This window comes from Chlorocebus sabaeus, chromosome 19, assembly GCF_047675955.1.
Source record: "Chlorocebus sabaeus isolate Y175 chromosome 19, mChlSab1.0.hap1, whole genome shotgun sequence".
Taxonomy (NCBI): domain Eukaryota; kingdom Metazoa; phylum Chordata; class Mammalia; order Primates; family Cercopithecidae; genus Chlorocebus; species Chlorocebus sabaeus.
The window spans coordinates 27,543,637-27,561,174 of record NC_132922.1 but is presented as its reverse complement, the minus strand read 5'-3'; the positions used below and the strand labels follow the sequence as shown (position 1 = coordinate 27,561,174).

At 47.0% G+C, this 17,538-nt stretch overlaps 1 protein-coding gene across 2 annotated transcripts; it reads left to right on the top strand.

Annotated features, from left to right (window-relative positions):
• Nucleotides 1-139: 139 nt before the first annotated feature.
• On the top strand, nt 140-17,042 carry SNRPD3 (small nuclear ribonucleoprotein D3 polypeptide). Of its 2 annotated transcripts, XM_073006951.1 has the most exons (5): nt 423-764; nt 2,677-2,820; nt 6,288-6,377; nt 13,146-13,338; nt 16,824-17,042. In XM_073006951.1, the coding sequence occupies exons 2-5, from the start codon at nt 2,695-2,697 to the stop codon at nt 16,883-16,885; spliced, it is 471 nt and encodes a 156-aa protein (XP_072863052.1). In that variant the 5' UTR covers nt 423-764; nt 2,677-2,694; the 3' UTR covers nt 16,886-17,042. The 2 variants fall into 2 exon arrangements, with proteins under 2 accessions (XP_072863051.1, XP_072863052.1); XM_073006950.1 differs by lacking the exon at nt 6,288-6,377 and having other exon boundaries at nt 140-764.
• The last annotated feature ends 496 nt before the right edge of the window (nt 17,043-17,538 follow it).

Here is a 17,538-nt window from a genome sequence, read left to right as displayed (position 1 = left end):
CGCGCAGCCGCGAAGCCCACCAGGACGCGGACCCGGAAGCTCCGCCCCTTTCCTTGAGCCCCGCCCCAAAGCCCGTGCATTTCGTGAACAGAGGCTCCGCCCTTCAGGAAGCCCCGCCTCTGCCGGGGCCCGCTCCTTTGCCAGTCTTAGCTGTAAACCCTGGTCTCGCCCAGTGTATTCCGGAGGCTCCAAACAACTCTCCTTAAACTGCCTTTAGGGATGACCCTGAGCCGGCCTCCTCTCTACTCTATACCTAACTTTATCCGTACGAGATACCTAGCCTCACTCAGGGCGCCCCTTACCTGGCGGTGCTGGGATCAAAAAATTAAATTGTGAGGGGAAGTCCTGGCCCTTGGCCCAACCTCCTGCTGCCCCCTGTCTGAGGGCCCAGGCCCCGCGTCTCCGCTTTGCCGTCCAGCCTGTCCTTGGTGTGGGGTGCTTGGAAGTGCAAGGACCCTCTCCGGCTCTTTGCCGGCCCCAAGGGTCGTTGTTTGCGGCGGTCCCCGGGCCCAGTCATCGGCCCTCTTTTCCGGTGCCGGAACTATCGTACTGGTGCCTTAGTTTCCCAGCCGGCAGGCGGAGTGAGGAGGAAGCGGAGGCGACACCGCTCTCACCACTGGGGAAAGGAAGGAGGCGGGTCCTGCGCGCAGCATTTTGGGAACGAGTGGAATTCTGGGAGCTGGGCCCGCCATTCTCTTGATTCACGCTTCCGCCGTAACGGCTTTCGCCGTGCACCGAAGAGAAGGAAAAGTAGGCCAGAGCCGGTGAGGCTGGGGACGGGCGAGGGGAGGTCGAGGTGCGTGTGAGGGGCCAGGGGCTAGAGAAAGACTCAATGCATGAACTCTGCGGGACTCGGGGAGGGAAGAAAGCGGGAAGTTTGGGCCACCCAAACATCAAGGTCGCCTCACTATTGCCTGGAAGTAAGTTCATTAGCTCCCCCCTCAACGTGCATGCTTCTTACATTCTGTATCTCTCCAGGTGAGTGTTTTTCAAAGCTTCCAGGCAGTAATCTTGAAGTCATTTCCTATGAGTTTTTTGAATCTTGAAGTCAAATCCTATGAGGGTGTTTTTTTTGGTTTTTTTGTTTTGTTTTGTTTTTAAAGTAGAGACGGTTTCACCATGTTGCCCTGGCTGGTCTCGAACTCCTGGGCTCAAGGGATCCACCGGCCTCGTCCTTCAAAAGTGTTGGGACTACGGGCGTGAGCCATCGCGCCCAGCCGGTCATTTTTTAAAAAGTTCTTTGCATCTCTGCCCCCAGCTCCCTTTCAGGCAGTGGTCCCGTCATGCTTTCCACACTGTTGCAGCAGTTTTAACTGTTGCAGAAATTTTAACAAGTTTCTCTGCTTCTAAACCTTACGTTGGATCCATTTTGTAAATAAATGCTGCTACCTTTTCATTGTGTCATTCTTTACCTATAATTTTGCAGTGGTTCCCCACTATCTTCAGCATAAAATCTAGGGTCCTAAGGCTGAAAGCCAGGGATCCTCACCAAAGGAGCCTGTCCTTTCAACCTCATGTTCTCCTGTCTTAGGTGCACTTAGGTTCCAACTTTGAGACGTCTCTCATGTCAATAAAAAGTTCACTGCTTGATGCTTTTAATTAGGTCAAGTCAGGTGCTTTCCCTTATTTTCCTCCATGACGGGCATTTCCTGCATATAGCACGTTGTCACTTTGATATTTTCTCAATATCCTTGATGGTAAGGTGAGTGAAGGGTTAAAGGGCTGCATTAAAAGTACAGTCTCCTCTCCTAGATATGCATGGTCCTTAGGTCTGTATCTGCACCTTCCGTAGGGTAGCCACTAGCTACATGTAGCTGTTGAGCACTTGGAATATGGCCACTGGGATTGAGGGACTGGGTTTTTTATTTTAATTCTATTGTGTTTTAGTTAAGTTTAATTTAAATAGCTACATGTGGACATGAGCTACTGTATTGGACAGCTCAGTCCTGTGTTATGATTCTCAAAATGTAATAATCTACAATTAAGGGTTGACAAATAACAGTGCAACAGATTAACATTCCAATCTCCCTCCCCTACACACACAGTATTCGCTAATGGTCCTTTAGCTGAAGATTAAGGGACATAGGGTAGCAGGGACACATGGTTGATGGGAGATGCTCTCTTTTCATTCCTATTTTTACTTCTGTCCACCCCACCGTTCCTCCTCACCCGACATCTTGCACATATTTGCCAGATAGTTTCCTCCAAGCCAGGAGCTGAGCTTTCTTTTTTCTTTTTCTTTTTCTTTTTTTTTTTTTGAGACGGAGTCTCGCTCTGTCGCCCAGGCTGGAGTGCAGTGGCGCAATCTCGGCTCACTGCAAGCTCCGCCTCCCGGGTTCACACCATTCTCCTACCTCAGCCTCCTGGGTAGCTGGGACTACAGGCGCCCGCCACTGCGCCCGGCTAATTTTTTGCTATTTTTTAGTAGAGACGGGGTTTCACCATGGTCTCGATCTCCTGACCTTGTGATCCGCCCGCCTCGGCCTCCCAAAGTGCTGGGATTACAGGCGTGAGCCACCGCGCCCGGCCTCTTTTTTCTTTTTCTTTGATAGAAAATGCAGCTTTGGCGTTTTTGCTAAGTTTTATGGAGTGCCAGGCCTTGAAGGAGGCATGACGTGTGCCACATGCCTTCTCAGACTCTGAAAGATGAACTGACTGCTGTCTCTTTCACTGTAGAGCTCTCTTCCTGCCAAGATGTCTATTGGTGTGCCAATTAAAGTGCTGCACGAGGCCGAGGGCCACATTGTGACATGTGAGACGAACACCGGTGAGGTATATCGGGGGAAGCTCATTGAAGCAGAGGACAACATGAACTGCCAGGTATTCTGCTTTTCATGTGAGGCTGTGTGGGAGGAATGGCCCTGTGTCTTGAAGGACAGAAAGGTGTGGGTTGGGGGTCTTCTGTAAATTCTTCTCATTCAGCAGTGATTTCCTGAGTGCCTAACACATACCAGTCAGGTGCTGTTATAGGCTCTGGGGATGTGGGCATGAACAAAACACATAGTCTTGAGGCAGAAAAGCCATTTGGAGATTTGGAATATTTTACTTCGTCTTTTTTGTTTTTTCCATCCCCAAATTTGGGGACCTGTTTGGGAGAAGTGCTGCTTCCTTCAGTAGAATCCTTCAGGTTCAGAGCCATTATCCATTTGCCTCCACTTGCTTTGCAGTTAGGAGAATCTTCTCACATACTGTGTTTGTTTCCCTTTTCTCTTGGAGGAGGAGTCTAATTTGATTATTGTAACTACCTTGTGAGGTAAGCAGGTTTGGTGGTAGTCTTGTCATCCATAAAATAGGGAGAATGAGATTAAAGGACTCATCACTCTGATAGTAAATAATGGAGTAGTTTCTTGATATGGTGTCCTTCTCATGGCACAGCTTTGCCTTTTGCATAGTCATCTGAATTTTTATAGCATTGTTTTTCAGTTGTATCTTCACACTTTCTTTGTTCTTTAAACCATTGGTTAAGAACTTGGACTTGGGAGTCAGAGAGAGATGTGGGTTTGATTCCTAATTATATGACCTTAGATGTATTAATCACTCAGTCTTCTCATCTGTAAAATGGGAGTGTTATTATTTTGGGTTCTTTGATGTAGATGCCAAGACAGAATTATGCAAGGTATTTATTGGGGGAAATGACAATAAAGGATAAAGGAACAAGGAAACAGTAGTAGGCAGGGAAATTTTCAGTCCGTGATGCTGGTCTGACTGGTGAAACGAGAGGGGAAAGGAGGAGGATTGAGCAGGAAGAACCTTAGACTACAGTGTAGTTTTGAGGAAGTCTCAGCAAGGCAGTGATTGCTCATTAGAAGAGTCTAACATGGGGCAGAAATGGGCAGACTGGCACGCCTGGTGTGTTTATTCCATTGGCTGGCAGCCTGGGGAGACAGCCTCTCTCCCCAAGTTGAATGCCATGGTGGACTGCAAAGATGGAGATTGTCAGCTGCCTTCACTCCTCAAAGCCTGTTTTCTTTTGGAGGGAGATCTGAGCAGCACACCCTTAAGACTGCCACAGGGATAATATCCACACCCCCAGGACTTTTACAAAGATCAGATGAGCTATATGTGTGCAGTAGCTGCTCAGTGCCTCACATACTGTAAGTGTTCAACATATAGTGTTTACTGCTTTTTTCCAGATGAGAAGGTCAGAGAGGTAAAGCGTCTTACACCACGGTCAGGTATCCTGACCATCTATTGGTTTGCGCCATTCATTTATTTGTGATTTTTCTGTAGCTTTGAGCATCTATCATCTTCCTGCGAGGTTGACAAGCTTGGTCAGTTCCCTGGATGCAGAGAAGTAGACCTCTGGTGACTCAGGTTTATTGCATCATTGTCAATAGATCAGTTTATCTATTAATAGTAGATAGGTTTATCATCTCTCATATATCCAGACCTCTGGCTTAAGGCATGCTCATCCACTTTAAGGTACTTTAATTTGGTGAGGAGAATGTAGGACTTGGGTTAGTGAATCTTAATGGGTTTGTCATCTAGCTATATGTATTTGGACAACCTGCTGGGTTTCCAGGGCCTTTGTCATCCCATCTGTAACATGAAGGTGTCTAACCAGATAACCTCGGTGGCCATTCAGAGATGCAGTCCACGTGACACAAAGTGCACAGAACTTGGAGTCAGACAGACCTGGAATCAGCTTGCAGCCTGCCACCTAGGGTGACTTGGGGTGAGCTTTGGACCTCCTTCGTCCTCTGGTCCCTCTTCTAAGTCAGGGATAAAAATAGCTCCTTGGCCTCAGAAGGAACCATAGTGCAGAAGAAATGAGTAGATGCATGTCACATGCCTGACCAATGGTGGGGGGCAGCCACCTGCCTCCCTGTTTGTATTTGTATGCTAGTGCTGCCAATAACAAAGTTTCACAGACTGGGCAGCTTAGACAACACAAATTTATTTTCTCCTAGATCTGAAGGCTGGAAGTCTGAGATCAAGGTGTTGGCAAGGCTGATTTCTTCTGAGGGATGTGAAGGAAGGATCTGTTCCAGGCCTCTCTTCTTGCTTATAGATGGCTCTCTTCTCCCTGTGTCTTCACTTGGTCTTCTCTCTGTAGTGTTTCTGTCCAGATCTCTTCTTATAAGGATACCAGGCATGTAGAAATATGGCCCACTCTAATGACTTTTCTTAACATAAAGGTTTTTTTTATAAAGGTTTTTTTTTTGTTTTTTTTTTTTTGAGATGGAGCCTTGCTGTGTTGCCCAGGCTGGAGTGCAGTGGCGCGATCTTGGCTCACTGCAGCCTCCGCCTTCCAGGTTCAAGCGATTCTCCTGCCTCAGCCTCCCAAGTAGCTGAGACTACAGGCACCTGCCACCATGTCAGCTAATTTTTGTATTTTTGGTAGAGACAGGTTTCACCATATTGGCCAGGCTGGTCTCGAACTCCTGACCTTGTGGTCCACTTGTCTCAGCCTCCCAAAGTACTGGGACTACAGATGTGAGCCACCATGCCCGGCTTGCCTTTTGTTTTTTTTTTTTTTTTGAGACAGAGTCTCACTCTGTTGTCCAGGCTGGAGTGCAGTGGCACGATCTCAACTCATTGCAACCTCTGCCTCCCGGGTTCAAGCAGTTCTCATGCCTCAGCCTCCCAAGTAGCTGGGACTATGCCCGGCTAATTTTTTGTATTTTTAGTAGAGATAGGGTTTCCCTGTGTTGCCCAAGCTGGTCTCGAACTCCTGAGCTCAGGCAATCCACCCGCCTCAACCTCCCAAGTGCTAAGATTACAGGCATGAGCCACTGCGCCCAGCCCTTTTTTTTCCTTTCCTTTTCTTTTGAGACAGAATCTTGCTCTGTCGTCCAGGCAGGAGTGCAGTGGCACGATCTCAGTGCACTACAACCTCCACCTTCCTGGGTTCAAGCAATTCTCTTGCCTCAGCCTCCCGAGTAGCTGGGATTACAGGCATGGGCTGCCGTACCCCACTAATTTTAATATTTTTTTGTATTTTTAATAGAGACGGAGTCTCATCATGTTGCGCAGGCTGGTCTCTTAACTCCTGAACTCAGGCAGTCTGCCCACCTTGGCCTCCCAAAGTGCCAGGATTACAGGCGTGAGCCACTGCACCCAGCCTTTTCTTTTCTTTTCTTTTCTTTTTTGAGATTAAGCCTTGGCTCTGTTGACCAGGCTGGGGTGCAGTGGTTTGATCATAACTCATGGCAGCCTTGCACTTCTGGGCTCAAGAGATCTATTCACTTCAGCCTTCTAAGTATCCAGGACTACCAGTGTGCACCACCACACCTGGCTAATTTTTAAATTTCTTTGTAGAGACGGAGTCTTGACATGTTTTTCAGGTCGGTTTCAAACTCCTGGCCACAAGTGATCTTCCTGCGTTGGTCTCTCAAACTGCTGGAATTACAGGCATGAACCACCATATCTGGCCTGTAAGGATTTTTTGTCTCTAAATATGATCACATTCTGAGATGCTGGGTATTAGGACTTCAACAATGGATTTTTTTAGCCCATAACAGGATGTTGAGGCTTCACTGGATCTACCAAAACCTAGGCACATTGAATAAGAGCCAGCAGACTGTGGTGTAGCTAAAGCTGGCGGTGGGTGAACACTGAGCACAGTTTAGTTTGTTCAGCATATCTCAGGCTGTGAGACTTATGGCTCCTGCAGCACCCCGTACTGTCTGTCCTTTCCAGATCCAATCATTCTGCCTTTTGGGAATGAGAACATCCTCTTAGCGCTTTCCCTTGCTTCTTCAATAACATTTTCTGTTATAAAAGTGGAGTGGGACCAAATGTGGTGGGTACTCCTATAATCCCAATACTTTGAGAGGCTGAGGCAGGAGGATCACTTGAGCCCAGGAGTTCAAGATCAACCTGGGCAACATGACAAGACCTTGTCTCTAACATAACATATAAAATATAAAATATAATATAAAATATAAAATAAAATAAAATAAGGGTGTGGTGGCACACGCCTGTAGTCCCAGCCATTCAGGTGGAGGCTGAGGTGGGAGGATTACTTGAGCCCAGGATGTCAAGGCTGCAGTGAGCTATGATGGTGCCACTGTACTCCAGCCTGGGCGACGGAGTGAGACCTGGTCTCACACACACACACACACACACACACACAAAAGCACACCACAAAGATTTGGAAAAGATAGAGGATCTCACTTTGTTGCTCAGGCTAGTCTTGCACTCCTGGACTTAAGCCATCCTCCCACCTTGGCCTCCTAAAGTATTGGAATTACAGGCCTGAGCCACACCTGCCCTGTTTTGGGGTTTTAGTATTTACTTTTTATTCTGTCCCCTTTCAGAAATAGTTAGACCCTGTCTCTTCCAAAAAGCAAAAAAGGTTTAAAAATTATCTGGATGTGGGGCCGGGCGCGGTGGCTCACGCCTGTAATCCCAGCACTTTGGGAGGCCAAGGCGGGCGGATCACAAGGTCAGGAGATCGAGACCATCCTCGCTAACACAGTGAAACCCCGTCTCTATAAAAAAAAAAAATACAAAAAAAGGAGCCAGGTGTGGTGGTGGGCACCTGTAGTCCCAGCTAGTCGTGCCACTGCACTCCAGCCTGGGTGACAGAGTGAGACTCTGTCTCCAAAAATAATAAATAAATAAATAAATAATCTGGATGTGATGGCTTATGCCTATAGTCCAGCTACTCCATAGACTGAGGCAAAAAGGATCACTTGAGTCCACCCAGCAGTTCAGGCTGCAGTAAGCTCTGGTTGCACCACTGCACTCCAGCCTGGGTGACAGAGCAAGACCCTATCTCTAAAAAAAAATTTTATGTCAGGTTAAAAGTAGATATTTAGATCATGGTGCAGGTAAGCTGGGGTAGAACATAAAATGAAGCCAAGCAGTCAGTATCCAGAAATGTAAACCTGAATCCTTGTACATTGAATCAAGTTACATTCCAGTGTAAGCTTAAGCAGGGAAGATCATCAGTTCCAAAAAGCGTAGCGTTCTTTTTTGTTTTTGTTTTTGAGATGGACTGTTGCCTAGGCTGAAGTGCAGTGGTACAGTCTCAGCTGACTGCAAGCTCTGCCTCCCAGGTTCATGCCATGGTCCTGCCTCCGCCTCCTGAGTAGCTGGGACTACAGGTGCCCGCCACCACGTCCAGCTAATTTTTTTTTTGTATTTTTTTAGTAGAGACAGGGTTTCACTGTGTTAGCCAGGATGGTCTCAATCTCCTGACCTCGTGATCCACCCGCCTCAGCATCCCAAAGTACTGGGATTACAGGTGTGAGCCACCGTGCCCGGCCAATGTTCTTAAGTTAAAATAGCAATCGTGTGGATTTCCCTGGCAGTCAGATACAGGAGACACTATTACATGATATCCTTGACAACATCCCTGTACAAAATACACTGTCTTTTATGGTCCCTCAAGTAGTTTTAAGGTATCCTGTTACCTTAGCACTGTTTTTGACATTTGAAAATGTAAAATATGGCCAGGCATATTGGCTCATGCCTGTAACCCCAGCACTTTGGGAGGCTGGGCCAGGAGGATCACTTGAGCCCAAGAGTTTGGGACCAGCCTGGGCAACAGTGAGACCCTGTCTCATATATGTGTGTGTATGTGTATGTGTGTGTATATATATATATATATATATTTTAGGAAGAAAAGGAAATATGTAATATGAAACTCAGGATGAGGTCCCTGAAATGGTCAGAGGGTGTGCATCTGAGGTTAAGCTGGGAAGGCAGGGAGCTTTTGTTCTCCTCGTTCCAACAAGCTGCAAGCCAAGCACTGGTCACCAGTGCTGCAGGATATGGCATGTCTGTCAAAATACTGTTGGCGTAAGTGAGAAAAATAACAAGACTCCAAAATATGTCCCCAATTTTATAAAAATGGAACCAAATTATAAATGATACAAGCAAATACAGAGAGTAATGGTCAAACCCATTTCACTACATTCAACGTGACTTAATTCTTAAGAAGTTTTGATGGGCGAATGTGGTGCAGAACTCTGCACAGGCAGACATTGTGCTTTTGGGGCTTTGACATGACCACCCAATCGCTCGCTGATGGGACTGTTTGAAATCTGTTTTCTTGGCTGTGGCATAATAGCCGTCTTTGGAAAAATGGTCTCTGTATGGAATATAGTATTGTGTCACTGTATAAAAATGAGAACCCAAAAGAAGCTCTCACATGATTGGATCAGAAAATTGCCCATAACTATTGCTAGGAAAGTTTTTGAAATCTCTGAATTCAATGTGGTTGAATTTCTTCAGACACCTAGCCCTCTAGGTTGAAGGAAAACCAGTTTTTTAAACTTATCGTATACTTTTTTCCCTGTACTGTTTGTGAGTGGATTGCATTCATCATACTCCTCTACCCCATAATACTTTTGTATTTCCTAAGAACAAAGATAGATAGATGGCATCAGTTGATATTCCTATTATAGCAGTGGCAACCAAGTGCCTCTGCCTTTGTGTATGTGTGAAATTGTCCTAAAGAATGCATTTCTGGTGTATTGACATGCCTGAGACACCCCAACGCACCTTCACAGTCCTGAAGCTAACTCTCTCCATCTTGGCCCTAGGTATCTAAGAAAGTCCCATCACTTTGTGCTACAAAGATTATCTCTTTCTCCCACTCAGGATGTCATTTCAGTTGAGTACCTGGCTTATACCATCTGTGTTTCATTGTGGCTGTTGAGGAAAGTTGATTAAACTGGGTTTTCCTGCCTGGATTTGATTAAGATCTGGTTCATTCAAAAGTTGCTGCCTTTGGCTTCTCATACAAACACAGCTCAGGCTTATTAGCAAGCTCTAGCAGGCGTGTGTGTCATTAGACTGTGGGGTTTTGTCCACAGCAAGCTGTTCTCAGCCACTGCTGCAGGGAAAGCGAGAGCAGTAGCGAGCCTGATTGTTAGGGTTAAAATAGGAGTCAGATGACACTGGACTCTCCTGCTTCAGCCAGGACATAGTTCATTTATGGAAATGCCTAGATTAAGTCTTGTTGGACTTATGCAACGGCTTCTGTGAGGAAAGGAGTGAGATGTGCCCCTATGTGCTGGAGGGAGTATGGCTTAGCAGTGGCACAACTCCCAAAACACATTTTAACTGTCAATCAGATTTAGCATTTACTGAGTCTCTATTGTGTGTTAGGCAATAGAGACAGCATTTATATATACTTTAGCTTGTTTACTTTGGTTTGTTTGTTTGTTTGTTTTTGAAAGGGTCTTACTCTGTTGCCCAGGCTGGAATGCAGTATTGTAATCATAGCTCACTCTACCCTTGAACTCCTGGGCTCCAGCCGTCCTCCCACCTCAGCCTCCCAAGTAGCTGGGACCGCAGGCGTGCACCACCACACCTGGCTAATTGTTAAAAATTTTTGTAGAGATGGGTTCTTGCTATGTTTCCCAGGCTGGTCTCAAACTCCTGACCTCAAGCAGTCCTCCCACCTTGGCCTCCGAAAGTGCTGGGATTACAGGCATGAACCACTGCGCCTGGCCTAGTTTACTTTTTAACAATTTCAGGAGGTATGATCAGATGCAGTGGTTAAGAGTGTGAGTTAGACAGAACTGGGTTCAAACTCCAGCCAGGCCATGTAAGTGTGGTGTGACCTCAAGCAGGAGAATAGAGGGAAAGGGCATGGATTTCTGGGGACAGATCTGCCTCTGAATGGCTATGTCACTTCATCTCTTTACCTTGTAGGATTTTATGAGGTGACATGAGCTGCTGTGGGGAAATCACCTGGGCCAGCACTTGATGTCTAATAAGTGTTCAGTAAATGTTGGCTTTGTTGTCTTGTATTTTCCTCAGCTTTGTAGGTGAGGGAACGGAGGCTCAGAGAAGCCTGGAGATGTATCTGGGGTTACATTTCTGACAAATGGCAGAGCTGGATCTCATCTGTAGGTCTTTAGGTCTATTTTGTGTCTTTTACAGAGTCATGAGTGTGGCACAGTCTCCAAAACACCTTTTTTTTTTTTTTTTTTTTTGAGACGAAGTCTCACTCTGTTGCCCAGGCTGGAATACATTGTGTGATCTCAGCTCACTGCAACCTCTACCTCCTGGGTTCAAGTGATTTTCTCCTGCCTCAGCCTCCCAAGTAGGTGTTTGCCACCATACCCAGCTAATTTTTGTATTTTTAGTAGAGATGGGGTTTCACCATGTTTGCCAGACTGGTCTCAAACTCCTGACCTCAGTTGATCCACCCACCTTGGTCTCCCAAAGTGCTGGGATTATAGGCATGAGCCCCCGCACCCAGCCCCAAAACACATTTCAATTGTCAGCAGATTCAGGTGAGCCTGAGTTGTATCCAGTTTCTCTCTTGGGTAGTCTAACCATACCTGGTGTTCATTTGTGGCACTAGAGGTTATGGTATTCTTCAGGGGAAGAAAAGGATTGGTAAGGACTTGGGAACTGGATGAAAATTTGATAACAGGCTGGGAGTGAGGAGCCTAGAGCAGAAGATTTATGGGAAACTGGAGCCCTGGTGCCTCTGAAGGTAGAACAGGGATAGTGGGTGGAAGCTCTAGAAACTATTCCTCTAGAAACCATTCCTCTAGAAACTGCTCATATACAACAGGGGTGGCCCCAGAGCATAGTTATGTTTGTTTGCTTTTTGAGAGGATCTTGCTCTGTGGCCCAGGCTAGGGTGCAGTGGCGCCATCACAGTTCCCTGCAGCCTCAACCTCCCAGGACCAAGTGATCCTTTCACCTCAGCTTCCCGAGTAGCTGGACTACAGGCATGTGCCACCACACCCAGCTAATTTTTGTACAGATGAGGTCTCACTGTGTTGCCCAGGCTGGTCTCAAAACTCCTGGGCTCAAGTGATCCTCCCACCTTGACCTCCCAAAGTGTTGATATTACAGACATGAGCCACCACACCCAGCCCATAGTTGTTCTTTTCTCGCTGAGTGTTCAAGCAGAGGCTGGGTGGCCTGTTAGCACTTGAGGAAAAGAATGAATGAGTATAAGATGGCATCTAGCCAGACAGAAATCTGGGAGACAGCCCATCTCTCTACAACATGGGCTGACCCATTCTAAATAAATTATAGTCGTCTCCCTTTAGAAGGTTTATACAATGAGCTGCTTTTTCTGTAAACGTGGTGCTTGTTGAGGTTGATGCTGGCAGATTGGTATCACCCTCCCATACCAAGCTGGTCTCACCTTCAGGCTCCCCATTTGTCCATCCTACCGTCTATCCTTGTTGACACATTTATCTTTCCTAAGTGCTGCCTTAACCCTATTGATCTTTCCTCTATTGACAGACTTGACTCTTATCTGAAGTAATGACCCTGTCCAGTGCCTGCTCTTTTTCTTGTGCAAGCTGTTGCCTCATACCCCTCTAGTAATTTCAGGCCCTTTGTGTAGGCCCTGTGGTACCACCTCCATTTCTCAGTCCCTAGTCACCCAAGCTAGAGGGTTCTGTCTCACATTCTAGAGTATGCACTCTGGAGGGTCAGAACCACATCTGGTATATACTCGTGACCTTCATGATGCCTTTGAAATCTGAGTGCCAGGCAATGCAGGGGAAGACAGTTTGGACCAGCAGTTTGAAGCTGTTTTAGTTAGAGTTTAGCACCTTCAAGAGCTCTTCACATCTTTGCTGCACAGCCAGGGCTCTGAAACTAGGCCAACTGGTTCGAATCTGGAGTTCCCTGCATTTCTGCTGTTGGACCTTGGATAACTGCTTTGGTTTTTTTAACGTGTAAAAATGGGAGCACTCGGCCGGGCACAGTGGCTCACGCCTGTAATCCTAACACTTTGGGAGGCCGAGGCGGGCAGATCACCTGAGGTCAGGAGTTCGAGACCAGCCTGACCAACCTGGTGAAACCCGCCTCTACTAAAAATACAAAATTAGCCGGGCATGGTGACGCATGCCTGTAATCCCAGCTACTTGGGAGGCTGAAGCAAGAGAATCACTTGAACCTGGGAGGCAGAGGTTGTAGTGAGCCGAGACCGCGTCATTGCACTCCAACCTGGGCAACAAGAGTGAAACTCCGTCTCAAAAAAAAAGGGAGCGCTCATACCCACGCTGGAGGTGTTGTGAGGACTGTTTAGGTAAAGTGCTCAGTGCAGTCCCTAGTGTACATAGTTAGTACTGTTGATTGCTGTGTAATTCACCAGCTTGGTCACAATGTCAGTCTGCTTTTCTGGACTTCCCCCTCCCACCAGTCAAGGCCCTCCCCACCACTGGTGCTGTTGACTGTTAATTGATTAGCCACTGATTTCCTTCCAGATGTCCAACATCACAGTCACATACAGAGATGGCCGAGTGGCACAGCTGGAGCAGGTATACATCCGTGGCAGCAAAATCCGCTTTCTGATTTTGCCTGACATGCTGAAGAATGCACCCATGTTAAAGAGCATGAAAAATAAAAACCAAGGCTCAGGGGCTGGCCGAGGAAAAGCTGCTATTCTCAAGGCCCAAGGTAGGTGCTCTTCATGCACAGGTTTTAAAATACAGGTTTGTCTTGTGTCTTGTAGAAAGGGGCCCTGTTACTGCCTGGGAACAGAGAGGGCTTGACCTCTGCTCTCTCCACATCCACTGCCACCCCTTCCCCTTGCAGCATGGAGAGATCCTGTGGGGCCATGAGGCTTTGCCTGGCCTTCTCTGTCTTGCTGCATCTGGAATACTGTCTTAAGTGAAAGGGTTGATGAATCTCCTGTAATAAATTTCTAGGAGGACCTTTTTTTATTTTATTTTTTTGAGACAGTGTCTCGCTTTATCACTCAGGCTGGAGTGTGGTGGCGTGATCTCAGCTCACTGCAGCTTCTGCCTCCCAGGTTCAAGCAGTTCTCCTGCCTCCGCCTTTGAAGTAGCTGAGATTACAGGTGTGCACTGCCATGCCCAGCTAATTATTTTTAATTTATTTTATTTTATTTATTTATTTTTGTATTTTTAGTAGAGATGGGACTTCACCATGTTGGTCAGGCTGGTCTCGAACTCCTGACCTCACATGATCTACCTGCCTCAGCCTCCTAAAGGGCTGGGATTACCAGTGTGAACCACTACACCCAGAGAGGCCCTTCTTTCTAGAAGTTCTGTGTGAGAGGTGTGGGACAGCTTGCCCTTGTCTAGTTTGCCGAGCACACAATCCGGAGCAGATGAGCTGACTCGTGGAGTGTGAGAGCCGCATTTCCTAGCAAAACTGGGTCTTATGGATGGACACCCTGCATGTAGTTAGGGAGATCTGATAGTGGAGCTACGTTTTCAGAAATAAAGCCTTCTTTTAGTACATTCCAAAAGTGGGACTGTCTTTTTCCCATTCCCCTAGTCTGGCCTTGCTTCTTGGTTAGCCTAATTTGGTTTTATATTAGGTTCATGAAAAGTTCTGTCATGTTGATTACATTAGGCCACAAGGTAATTGCGGCCCTTGGAAACTGTCTTAGTGTTGATAAAAAAGGTTTGCAGCCAGGGAAGGCACTGGATTCTCCATTGGTATCTGTAGCTGCTATACATGTTTTATGTATGTGTGAGGAAAAAAGTCAAACTGTGTTTTTCCTCTCCTCTCACAACACAACAATCAACAAAGAAGACTTCTGTGACCAAGCAAGCAGTCAGTTCCACAGTAGACACCAGCTGGGTGTCCTTCAGTTCTGACACTGTCTACCTGGAGATAGCCTGAAAAACCACAGGTTGAGGGCTCAGTCCCACAAGACTGCGCCTGCACCCCCCACTATTATTCATAAGCACAGGCCTCCAGAATATCTGAATAGCTTCAGTCAGGGTTCTCACTTCTCCCTCCTTGGGTTCGATTAATTGCTGGAGTAACTCACACAATTCGGGAATCACATACTTAAGTTTACTGGTTTATAACAAAGGATATTTTATAGGCTACAAGTAAACAGCCGCATGAAGAGATGCGTAGGGTGAGATCTGGAAGGGTCCCAAGCCCAAGAGCTTCTATCCCCATGGAGTTTCCTCCCGGCACATGGATGAGTTCTTGTTCACCTTCCTGTCAGGCTGCACGTGATCAGCTGTCCTGAAGCTCTCCTAACCTTGTCCTCTTGGGCCTTTTATGGAGACTTCATTGGATTGACATGGTTAAAGGATGGACAACCATGTGGAAATCCCATTAGACAAAAAGGGTGTGATCTAATACTAATAGACGGGGTGGGGAGACCCCGCAAGGCCTGTCCAGATTCTTCTTGGCCTCTCTGTGCAGCATTTGTTCCTCCAGGGTATAGGGCAGGAGCTTTCTCTGCGGTGAGGTCTTATGACCCACACTCAGATTAGGGTCTGGCCTTGGGCAGGTGAAAGGGGTGCAGGAGAAGTTTCAAGAGAGAGATTCTGTCTCCCGAGTCCTGCTTCTGAGGCCTAAAGTGCCCCAACGTTATAACAAAAGACTATCATGAGGACTATAGGAGTTATGAGCCGGGAACCATGGATGAAAGCTCGAGTTTAAAGATAAAATAGTGTGAGGGGTCGGGCACAGTGGCTCATGCCTGTAATCCCAGCATTTGGGAGGCTGAGATGGGCAGATCACGAAGTCAGAAGTTTGAGACCAGCCTGGCCAACACAGTGAAACCCTGTCTTTACTAAAAATACAAAAATTAGCCGGGCGTGGTGGTAGGTCCAAGTAGTCCCAGCTACTCGGGAGGCTGAGGCAGGAGAATCGCTTGAACCCGGGAGGTGGAGGTTGCAGTGAGGCAAGATTATGCTAGTGCACTCCAGCCTGAGTGACAGAGCTAGACTCCATCTCAAAAAAAAAAAAAAAAAAATTGTATCTGTCCTTCAAACCCTGGCTTCTCCTAGAACCCCTGGGTTCTAGGAGAACAACAGTGAGGAGAACAACAGTCTTATCATACTGTTGATATGGAGAGTGTTATTCTTTTTGCTACTGTGAATTTTTTTTTTTGAGACTCAGTCTCCATCGCCCAGGCTGCAGGGCGGTGGCTCGATCTCAGCTCACTGAGACCTCTTCCAACTCCTAGGTTCAAGTGATTCTCTTGCCTCAGCCTCCCAGGTAACTGGGATTACAGGCACATACCACCACGTGCAGCTAATATTTGTGTGTTCAGTAGAGATGGGGTTTTGCCAAGTTGGCCAGTCTGGTCTCGAACTTCTGACCTCAAGTGATCTGCCTGCCTTGGCCTCGCAAAGTCCTGGGGTTACAGACATGAGCCACTGTACCTAGCCTGAAATAATTCTTTTCTCAGAAAAAAATACAAAAAATAACCCTTCTCCCAGATCTAACACATGTTAACACTTAAGTATATTTGTTTCAGAATTGAAAAAATGAATTCAGTGCATCTATGTTTTTTAGCTCAGCCAAGGCCAGCCCCAGGGATTTCTCTTCTGTAGCTCTCAGACCACCTTCTTTACCCTCAGCATGCTACCTCCCAGCCTCTTGGAGAGAGCAGTGTGGCACTGGAAGGCAAGAGTGTGGTACTACCTCCTGCTCTGATGCCAGTCCCCAGCCCCTGCCCCTCTGCCTCCATCCCCGCTCTGAAATGCAGTGGCTGTCAGCCGGGTGTGGTGGCTCACATCTGTAATCCTGACACTTTGGGAGGCCGAGGTGGGCGGATCACCTGAGGTCAGGGGTTCGATAGCAGCCTAGCCAACATGGTGAAACCCTGTCTCTACTAAAAATACAGGAAATTAGCTAGGCATTGTGGCTCACGCCTGTAGTCCCCAGCTACTCAGGAGGCTGAGACACAAGAATCACCTGATCCTGGGAGGTGGAGGTTTCAGTGAGCCAAGATCACGCTACTGCACTCCAGCCTGGGCGACAGAGTGGGAGTCTGTCTCAAAAAGGCGGGGGGTGGCGGAAATGCCATGGCCAGGGTGATGTTGGACCAGGTAACCCTTCAGAACCCTTCTAACTGGTGTCCTAGGCCCTGGCTACTCTGTGCTATGAGCATTCACTGACCACACTGACCTGGCCTCCTGTTTTCTCTTCTTCCCTTTCAGTGGCTGCAAGAGGAAGAGGACGTGGAATGGGACGTGGAAACATTTTTCAAAAACGAAGATAATTTTCTCCGTTGAACAGACCTTTGCCCTTTTTTCTTTCAGGTTATCTGAGTTCACTGGGGTGGGTGCTTGTGTATATGTCCTAGGTATCTTTTGACATGTTTCTCTTTAGATCAGGGGAAATGTTGAAGCTAAATAAATCTGGGGGTTTTTTTGTTCTGTTTTGTTTTGTTTTTTTCCTTTGAGAAAATAAGGACTTTGTATTCATTTGGAGTTTGCTTTGGCTAAATTTTGACACCCTGGGGGGTGTCCTGGGAGAATGCCAGTACTTTGAAATAGCACAGCTATTGATGAGAGTTTAAGCTGCTGTTCCTGGCTAGTTGCAGGTTAAGCCCCAGAAGAGCTCACCTTGGAGAAGCTCCGAGAACACACAGATGTGTCTCTTTCATCTTCAGACATGGGCACTTAGTGTCACACTTTGTTCAGTTAACATTTGTGGAATTGTCATCAGCTCAGCTTTAAGAATGCAGGTGACCCTATCCCTTGATAAAGTCATAGGTAATTCAGGGGCCGGGCTCGGTGGCTCATGCATGTAATCGCAGCACTTTGGGAGGCCAGGGCGGGCAAGTCACTAAGTCAGGAGTTTGAGACCAGCCTGGCCAATATGGTGAAACCCCGTGTCCACAAAAAATACAAAAATTAGCCGGGCGTGGTG

What these genes read in the sequence shown, in the direction of transcription:
- SNRPD3 (XM_073006951.1), top strand. Translation starts at nt 2,695, where the DNA reads ATGTCTATTGGTGTGCCAATTAAAGTGCTGCACGAGGCCGAGGGCCAC. An exon ending in TGAACCACCATATCTGGCCT is followed by an intron (nt 6,378 to 13,145) that starts GTAAGGATTTTT and finishes ATTTCCTTCCAG; the next exon opens with ATGTCCAACATCACAGTCAC. An exon ending in TGCTATTCTCAAGGCCCAAG is followed by an intron (nt 13,339 to 16,823) that starts GTAGGTGCTCTT and finishes CTTCCCTTTCAG; the next exon opens with TGGCTGCAAGAGGAAGAGGA.